The sequence below is a fragment of the Gavialis gangeticus genome, unplaced genomic scaffold, assembly GCF_001723915.1.
Source record: "Gavialis gangeticus isolate Ggan-Ray unplaced genomic scaffold, GavGan_comp1, whole genome shotgun sequence".
In the NCBI taxonomy this organism is placed as follows: domain Eukaryota; kingdom Metazoa; phylum Chordata; order Crocodylia; family Gavialidae; genus Gavialis; species Gavialis gangeticus.
The window spans coordinates 7,907,954-7,918,229 of NW_017728991.1; the positions used below are offsets into that span (position 1 = coordinate 7,907,954).

Consider the following 10,276-nt stretch of genomic DNA (forward strand, 5'->3'; position numbering starts at 1 on the left):
GTCTAAAGAAGCGTGCCTTGAGTCTAAAAAGTTGGAGATCCACTAATCTAAACTGACAGTTTAGACTAGATGAAGCAATTTTCTGTACAGCAAATTGCCAACTTTGTATATTTTCAAGCAATGAAATATACAGCTGTTTAGGTGGTATTTTCCTCATGGCGTCGGTGTTTGGGTCAATCCATGAAGTTTTGCCAGGATGAAAAAGCTTGCCTTCACAACAGCAAGTATTTAGGGCAATTTAATTTAAAGGGAAAAATGGAAAAAATAATTCTAGACTACCCTATTTTTCCCCATTGCCACAGGCAGTAGGAAGATGGATGAAAAGAATTCAAGTCATGAGAAAATGATACCTGGAAAAATAAAAAAAGATAACTCCAGTAATCTGGACTAGACAAGGGAGAACATACTATAGAAAGCAATTACGGACAGCACTCTCTCCATCTCATTCAGACTGTGAGCCCCTTGAAGGCAAAGCTAATTTCCTACCCTGCTTACTAAAACTCCAAGCATGTCATAGATGTAAAGTATTGTTAGGGAGGGTGGATTACAGTAAGCTTCCTACTTTTTATTTCTCACTCTTAAATGTCTTGTACAAGACAATACTGGTGAGCTTCAAGGCTGGTTGCATCATAGGCAAAACATTTAGACTAAAAGGAAGTATATCATTTCTAGTCTCAATTCAATGGGGTTCTCACAAGCTCAGAAAAAATGTAATACTCTGCTCATTAGAGGAGGGAAAAAAAAAAATCAGTCCTGTAATTACCACACATCATTAGTAGGCAATTTAGAGTTGACCCTCAGATCACTCTTGGAATTCTTTGCTGATTTTTAGAGCTATCTGGTTACTGTTGTGGCATGTACTAAATTGATCATCATCAGTGATGCACCCTCCAGTAACTGTTACATAAAAACAGAAAAAGATCTGCCAACCGGTACCCAGCTTTACAAAGGCTGCTCCTAAATGGAGTTTGAATATTCTTAGAAAGAACACTTGTGAATTTATTATACACCAGCCTGCTGTACTATTCCAGAATGGACCCCAGCAATTATTTACACTGAAAATAAATATTAGAAAATATTTAATCTGCTTTTAGCTTCTTTTCATGTCAGAAATGAGGAACATACACCAGTTAGAGTTTAGGAATCTCTTATGCTTATTTCTATTTGTATATTATCACTATTCTTGACAAGATGATTCTACACTAGTGCTAGGCTCCATTTCCTACCACTGCCTTTGGAATAACGGTCATAGCTCCTGCTGAACTATACCCCCAGTAGACTGTCTCTATACATTGCTTTTTCTCTGCTTTGCTACTTCTTGTAGTTTGAAAATGCCCCACATAGTGGGGGGAAAAAAGACAGTTCTGTTCCCTAAAAAACAGAACTTCTAAAACCAATGAGGTATCATAAGTTCTACAGCCAGAGTTAAAATACAGAGGTGCACCAATATATCAGATTGGCACCAGTGAAAGAAAAATTGACATTATCAGCAACTGGCTTTTTTTGGCTGCTGTAGCAGATAATGTTACTGATAAATGCCATGTGCACGTGCACAGCCACAGCATGCACATGTCCAGGAAGGCACCCTGGCAGCTTGGAGAGCCCGGAAGGTAAGTCTGTGGGAGGGAAGGGACAGATTGAGCCCCCCACAGTGGGGGAGGGAGGGGCTGTCCAGGCAGAGCAGGGCACAGGACAGAGCCATGGGTGGCTCATCCAGGGAGTGCAGAGGGTAGGGCAGCTTCCCACCACTGCACACACCCTGAGGGAGACATGGGTGGGGGATATGTGCCCTCTGGATGTGTGTGGGGTGAGGGTGGGCTGCCTGCTGTGGGCTTGGGGCCAGGGGCTGTGCCAGCCTCTTCCCAGCAAGGGGTGGGGTGGGGCCTGGGCCAGGGCAGGCGGCACTGAGTGGGGTGGAGGGGGGCTACTACAGGGTGGGCTATAGCCACCCCAAAATTCGCTGTAGCCTCCACCATAGACCCTCCTCCGAGTGCTGCTGCTGTCCGCCCTCCCACTAGGAAGAGGCCAGAGCAGCCCCTGGCCGCAAGCGCGTAGTGAGCAGTCCACTCTCACCCTATGCACAAATCCAGGGGGCACATGCCCCCCATCCCGCCCCCGGGGATCCGTGCAGTGGCAGGGAACTAATTTCTTAGATCTTTTGGAATGCTAACAAGTTTAAGGACTGTTACCACTCTCATTTTTCAAGCACAGTCTACCACACAAGGTGTTATATGTTTATCTAGTTATTATCATTCGAGGGTCAAACTGCTGGTTCTGTTCAGGGGAGGGAAATGCAAATGCAGTTTTGTTGATTAACTGCATGTTTCATAGTTTCATAGTTTCTAGGGTCGGAAGGGACCCGAGTAGATCATCTAGTCTGACCCCCTGCCATGGCAGGAAAGAGTATTGGGGTCAAACGACCCCAGCAAGGCGTACATCTAGCCTCCTCTTAAAGACCATCTAGCCTCCTCTTAAAGACCCTAAAGACTCTTAAAGGGGTAATGTGGGGCCCCTGCAGGACGCGTTGGGAAATTTGGTCGTCACACCAGACGACAAAGCTAACATGTTTAACGATTTCTTTGTTGGGGGTGGGGTAGATCTAGGCAAGGAGTAGGAGTCTGGAGATAAATGCAAGGAGGGAGGGGGAGTAGAAACAAAAGAGAAACATTTTGAGCAAACTATTCCAGAAGTCTTGAAGGATAAGTTTCTGAGTATAGCCACTCCACTGATTTGAGATCTAGTGAGGGAATGGTATGGAAGAAGGGAAAACCTACCATGACAGCAGACTTGCAAGGCTGTAAAAAAGACCCTGTTTGGGAATATTTTAATGAAGGTCATATCAAACAACAAGAATGCACTTTTTGTAGAAAACAGTGATTGAATCTAGGCTTCCTGACCAGTGATTTATATCAATTTGATTTAAATTAAATCCACCCTGCTGACAGGCAAATGAATAGTAGCATAACTCTGCCGTAAGATGTGTGGATTTGGTGACTGATCAAGCTACTTTTATTGTCAATCACTTAAAAAAATTATACCATTTTTATTTGTATGAGTAGATTGCAAAGTACCTTAAGTATTAAATAACTCTTTATATACTTTCTAAAAACAGACTGCCACATAAAGTGAAGTTGTTCAAAGAAACAAGTATAATAAAATAATGAAAGTCACAGACTGATAAGGAATATTCTTTTTTAGCAGGCCCTCGTTTTAAACAGCAAATGTTATGTGAAATTTATACAATTTCCTTACAATTTGTTAGATCAGAGGGACCATAAAACAATCAATTCCTCTATTTCTCACTGAAAAGTGAAAGCTTTTAATTAGAGGTTCAATACTGTAAACCTCTCTCATATAGGAATATCTTTACTCATGAAAGTAATCCCACTGAGACCACAGTGACTGCTTTTCTGAATAAGTGTAGCGTGATTGAGCCCTAAAAATGTATTTAAAAAAAGAAACCCCTCTTTATCATTGGGCCTCCTGCTCTGTGATGTGCTCAGTCTATTTCCAGATGAGACCTGGTATCTCTACAAATGCACCTTAAGCAGAATGGAGCCAAGCAGCATAAAGGCAAAGGTAAGAGGTCACTACCCAAATGCTGCAGATTATGTCAAGAGATAGATCTCCAGCAACAAGAATTAACACACCCCGTCTGCACCACTGCAACTGAGCTTGGTCAGGTTCAGATAGACTATCACAACTCCACCCCAGAAGCAAACAGTTTCACTAAAAGGATGCTGCAATTTGCTATCAAGAACCAGGTATTACTAGTACTTACTACATTTAAAGCATGACACCAGATAGAAGTTAGCTGAGATACCAGCTATAATTTGGGAAGACTATCAGATATCGTAGGAATGAGCACAGTCTAGGAAGCTGAACAGACTTTCATGTAAATAGACAAACTTCACTGCTTACACTGTTGATGCAATTGAAAAATCCACTGGCTTAGGACTGATGCAAACATTGTCTCAACAAGCAGATAAAACTGTCAGCCTCTGCATTTTCATTTTAAAAATTACACATCAAGTTCTTCTGACTGCATAGACAGCCCTCCAAGCCGACATGTCCCAAACACGAGGCAAGTACCAACAGGCATTATGTCATCTTCCTGAATCAGACCATGCCGGTGTTTCTGCTTCTGTTCACAGCTTTGCCAAGCAGCCAGGCAAGCAAGATACCAAGTCCCTGGTCAGCTTCAATGCTGTTATTCAGAAACCTGGAGCCAGCAGCATAGTTGTCAGTCATACTAATGCTCCTTGTTACAATTCATAACTTCTCAAAGGTAGGCAGTGAATTTACTCATGGAGCAAAAGGGCAACATGTGGATGCTGAGAAAAACGCAACTTCTAAGTATCAGATTCCTCACACAAACTATAGAGCTCAGGATTGGAAGCTTAGAGTACGACCCTGGAAAAAAGCAAAGGTAGGGTTGTCAGATGATTTCCCCTGTACCTTAGTAGTTCATGCTTGCTGTTATCAACTGCTGACTAGCAGGTGTTTAGTACGTATTTCAAGCCCTTAACAATTTATGTTTGCAACATCTATTCCTAAATGTCATGAGTTTGAGGAAAACCTCCATCTTGAATAACACAAAATGTTCGTTTCTGGGACTCGGTTATCATTCTGGCTAGGGTTGGGGATCTGAGCAGTCAAATAAAGTTTGGTCAATTGGCTGGTCAAATAGTGGTCAACAATTGTAAAAACTTGCCAATACAGTCAAATAATACACAGGAAAAGCACAAATTTTCCATTAAGAAATGAGTCAGAAAACAATAAAAAAAATCATATTTCTGTCAAGAAAACTCCAAACAAAAATATTCACTCCCCATGAAATTGTTATAATCTGTGGCCAGTCAAGAAAATATGCAGTCAATTGACTGGCTTGCCAATCCTAATTCTGACTGTGTTACTGTCAGCTATTTCTCTTAGTAACTATAAAACTGTTCCCAAGTCTTCACACCATAAGGAATCTATACCTAACTTCCAAGAAATAAACGCATTGCGATTACAAAAGCTCTACATTTGAGATTACTGATAATTGTTCTACTGGTGTCAATCACCTCACACTTTTAAGTAAAAGAATGTCTATCATATGCAGACATTCAGTACGGTACCATGAAAGTCCTAGGTTTACGTACAACCAGAAGTATTTAGTTGACCAACTGTTAAACAGCTGAGAGAAGGAAGGAACCAGATCAACATTTACTCGCTTGTACCTTTTGAAAGAACAGATCAGACATTGGCTTCAGAGACCATCTTTTCTTCTAGAAAGTGCAGGAGAGCATCGACTATATCAATAAAACCAAAGAAATCAGGGTATGTCTGTGGTAAAAGGGAACATCAACTCTAGCTACGTGCACACCGTCCCCTCAAAAGCGGGAGCAATATAGTCACATTAGTGCAGTACTGCACAGGAGAGCCAGCTCCATTTCTCAGCACAATGCTACCCTGCACAAAGCAGATGTACGCTGGGCATATGAGAGCACCCCAGAATGAAAGGACGGATGGATGGATGGATGTACATGAACACCAACAAGCAATTATTAGCTGGGCTAGTTTCAGGCAAGGAAAGAAATCTAGTTCTGACAACTGAGTGGTGCCACCATCTTTATTTATTAAAGAAATAAAGTCCTGGATTTCTGTAAGAGCGGGTTTGGCTAACAAAACCTTGCAGCATTTCAACTGATGGGAGGAAATGGCTGCCAGGCACGGTCTCAGAGAAGACTACTGGAGGACACTGCACAGTTTGAGAAGGTTTCCACTGGCTAGAAAACAGGAGGAGAATTGGTTTTAAAGATCTCTACTCATATGGCAGTGCATGGTCTGGGTCCAGGTTTCAGTGTCCTTATTTGTAACACTTCTGGTTGGGTTTAATTTTGTTTCTTTGGAAAACTGCTGAGCCAAATACTTCATGACAAAATTTGCCTGAATGTGTAGTCTGAGGCTTACACAATACCCAAAGTATAAGAACTACCTGAAGTAGAGAGCAAGATTTATTTTAAATCTGAGTCAAACATTTACTTTACAAATTAATTTTTATCATTTATTTAGTTTTAGAGATAACATCTTATCTGTGGTAGATTATATGAAGTAATGTGAAATTATGCGGTGTTTAACCTGGATTCTCTTTTTCACTGGTGTATGACAGAAACCTCTTGTATCATGCTGTTTAAAAATAGCATGCTGGAGCTTCTCTGCAAATTAATGGCTATTAAAAATTAATGACAGCTTACCTCTTTTGATCCCAGTATTCCATTTACAAAAAAGAGGCCTAAAAATCTAAACTGCGGCAATGGGAACTGGAGGGCTTTGAAGACAGGCTAGATACAAGGGTTTTCATACTTTATTTCACAGTTTAAATCAAACTGACAGACCGGCATTAACATTTGACAATTCTTTTGCAGCCTAGACGAAGTGAGTGGTGGTCTCTAATCAAACAGATGTGTCTGTACCATGAAAAAACACCACTACCATTAATATTAATAGCTCAACGGGCAAGCTGAGATTCTAGCAATCATGTAAAACAAACCAACTTCTCACCTCAGTTCTCATCAGCCCTTACAAAAACATTAGGTTGAGCTACAGTGGTTGAAATGCTTGCATAAAGGAGGATGTAATTTGCTATAGAGAGAAAGTAAAGTTGCTATAGAGAGAGAATAAAGTTCCTATCACTGTCAATTTGGCAGAACTTTTTAAAAATTATAATGGAAACACCCCCCTTCCCCCCAGCACCATATGGTCTTTCAGTTCAGTACTGGTCTTTGAATGCAGAAACACACATCATCTATAAGACAAGATGAGCACCCACTTCTTGAATCAGAACTGAGCCTCATGTTACAGCTGTACTTAAATCACCAGAGCAAAACCAGTCCCAAACACTGAACTTGTCAATGTTATAGATCTGTGACCTTGAAATATTCTAGTCCTCTTCCTACTCAAAATATACACACACTCCCTTTTTGCTCAGTGACCACAGAATTGGGGGAACGGGGCTGACTCTTTCAGGATTGTTTTTTTCCGTTGCTAACACTGGAAACATGTTTTGTGCCAGTTACTTAATAGCTAACCTGACATTTCGACAACCGTGAACAAAGAAAATGTTCATGTATGCTTTCTACTTTGATAGGGGCCAATCTTTTTAGCAGGTGTGCTACAAATTAGCCCCACATTCTCCAACTGTCATTCGATCCCTGTCCCCCTACTTGGCCCACTGCTCTGCTGCCCACCCATCTGGCTAACCACATGCCCCACACAAAGGCCCCCAGTGCCCCTCCTACTGCAGATTGGCCACCCCCCCCACAATTTCATCCATCAGCCATATTTTTTTTAATTTTAATTTCATGTTTCACATCAAATTAGCCAAACTCATTCTGAAACCTATCATAGATTTCATTGATTTCTAGGGTTGGAAGGGACCTATTAGATCATCGAGTCTGAACCCCTGCTCTGGGGTAACTCCCAGCCAGATGCTTGTCTAATCTCCTTTTGACAACCTCCAAGGTAGGGGAAAACACCACCTCCCTTGAAAGTCCATTCCAGATTTTGGCAACCCTCACCGTAAAGAATTTCTTCCTGATGTCTACTCTAAATCTACTCTCTTTCAGTTTATGGCCGTTGTCTCTAGTAACCCCAAGGGCCGCCCCGCAAGTACCCCTATTCCCTACTGATCCCCTGGATGAGTTTGTAGACAGCCACGAGTTCACCTCTCAGCCTTCTCTTGCAGAGGCTGAAGTGATTCAGGTCCCTCAATCTGTCTTCGTAGGATCTGACCTGCAGGCCCCTAACCACACGAGTAGCCCTCCTCTGAACCCTTTCTAGGTTATCCACATATCTCTTGAAGTGTGGCGCCCAAAACTGGATGCAGTACTCCAGCTGCGGCCTCACCAATGCCCCACAGAGGGGCACCAATTGAGCAGAACTCAATTGTTCAGATTTATATGCAAGTATCCTCCCTCCCAGCCTCAGGCTTCAGATATTGCCAAAGCCATGATAGGTGTCCTGTGTGCAGGCCCAAGCTCAGAAGTCTTGTGGTTCGCACACGCTGAGTGTTGCTTGCCTTTAGCAAAGGAGCAAGCTAGGAAGGATTCCCCCACAAAAGGACCAAGGATCACTCCCCAAAGTAGGGGGAACCCATCCCAAAGGAGCAAGGATCGCTCCCCAAAGCTAGGGAGGATCCTCCCATCCACATAATACAGGGGTGATCCCCCACCTCGTAAAACGGGCACCGTTTCAAAGGACGTTTCCAACCAGAGCCCCCTTCCCGACGTCGCACAAGGCCCTGCCGTCGCCAAGCCCGGGGGGCCGCCAGCCTGGCACGAGCCCCCCAGACGGTCCCACACGCGGGGTCCTCCCCCCGCCCTGCCCCGCGGGCCCCGAAGCGGGAAGGCAGGAAGGCGTCGCGCTGCGACCGAGCCGGCTGAGGGCCCCCCTCCCCGCCGGCCCGCACTCACGTTCTCCCACCAGCAGGATCCTCACGTCCTTCTTCATGTCCCCGCTGCTGGGCCCGGCGCGGGGCCCGCTCACATGGGGGCCGGGGGGGTCGCGGCCTAGGCCTCGCGCGAACGCTCCTGCCCCCTCAGCCGGCTCGGCGCGAGCTTCCCCCACCCGCGGCGACGGCGGCCCGTGAGGGGCACGTTCCGGCCGTAACAGCAGCGACGGCGGCCCGAGAGGTACACGTTCCGCGGACGGCGCGAACCTCTCCCCGCCCCTCAGCCAGCAGAGGCCGCGACGGCGGCGCGGAAGGTACAAGTTAAGGCGGGCAGCGCGAGCGCCAACATGCCCTCTAGTGGCCAGGAGGAGCGGCGGCGGCTCTAGCGCGGGTGTTGGGGCCTGCCACAGCCAGAGGGGGGCTAGGATGCTTGGGCTTGGTGCAGAGGAACTTTCAAGTCTAAGGAGGGAAACTAAGGGATAAACGTCTCCTGTGAGCCCCGTCACTGTAGCTCACTGAGGCCGCTGTCGCATGTTACGTTGCATTGCACAATTGACAGGCAAGCTGCACAATAAACATAGCCCAGCCACACGTGCAAAGTCATGACTGCATGACAAAAATGACCCTCCCGCTATAAAAAAGGGGCTATGAAGTTAGTGCTTGGAAATGTGCAACAGGTTTCCAGCCAACTTTAATTGAACATGGGGCAGCGACAGCACAGTGTGATGGCAGAACTGCTGCGCTCGCTTCCACGCGTCCGGAGAAGACGCAGAAAAGACGAGCCTGCTGCCATGCCGGCAGCTGAAACAGTGCTGGTGGAGAGATTCCTGGACCGTGACGTGCTTGGAAAAGAACAGCCATGCGGTCATTTGTTCTTCCCGCCCACCAAAGAATCCAGGCACGTACAACAAATACCCTCACTACACGGCAGAAAAATCAGCTCTGAAATTCAGACAGCACGTATGTATTGAAGTACCAAAGTGTAAATGTTATGGTGAAACCTTGCGCTTAACTATACAAAGAGCGGAGAAGATGGTAAAAGAAACACCGATTTGATTTACTAATAGTTTTTATTAAAGGTAATTGCCCATAAGTATTCCAAACAGTACTTGCAATGTATTTGTGTATATTAGATGCGTGCCTGATATTCTTTCTGGAAGCTGACTGGGAACTGTTTGTTAATGCTGCACTCAGGCTTTTACATAAAATATACCTGAAGCTTGACTCTGTGCAATGCTCTCAGGAAAACAATTACAAAAAACGAACATGGCTATGTTTTAACATGGCTCTAAGCATGAGACTCAGCATAAAGGTGAGTGTAACAGAGGAAAGATCTCAGTCCTCTTCTCTCCATTACACTTAAGTAGTAAATTTCAGTTGGGGAGTAAGTATTTGGAAGATCAAGGCCTAATATGACGTTATACAAATTTCAGTTAAGAAAGTTACTTCCAAATAATGTGCATCGCATATGTTAATTAAAACATTTCAAAACGTACATGGACGACTTTAAAAACTTCAGCAGTACCAGTAGCACCTTTTCAGCTCAACAGCTTCACTTATTTCATGGATTTATAATTGTGCTTAAAGAGAACCTTGTGAGAGGCAGCATCTTTCCTGCACAGAGGTCCTAGAATTGGCAAGTAAAAAAGCATCCATCACATACATCATCACATAGATTGTACTTTTGAAAGAGCCATCCAGACACCATGTGAAGAATTGCTGCAGTACAGAAGGAAAACCCCCATCAATCTCATACCACTGGTTGTGACATATCACCCCTCCCTGGAACCTATACAGAAAATCCTCAGACAATTGCAACCCATACTAGAAGACCACATTCTT

General features: G+C 44.3%; 1 protein-coding gene across 3 annotated transcripts in view; it reads right to left on the bottom strand.

Annotated features, from left to right (window-relative positions):
* RHOT1 (ras homolog family member T1) overlaps window positions 1-8,632 on the bottom strand; it is a 54,867-nt gene extending 46,235 nt beyond the window's left edge. For 2 of the 3 annotated variants that reach the window (XM_019516898.1, XM_019516891.1), the window contains exon 1: window positions 8,457-8,632. Coding sequence is in view for 2 of the 3 variants with exons in the window: in XM_019516891.1 (XP_019372436.1) it covers window positions 8,457-8,493 (37 nt within the window). In the remaining variant the exon portion in view is untranslated. The remainder of the gene's footprint in view (window positions 1-8,456) is intronic. The other variant, XM_019516905.1, reaches the window with a different exon arrangement.
* Window positions 8,633-10,276: the final 1,644 nt, after the last annotated feature.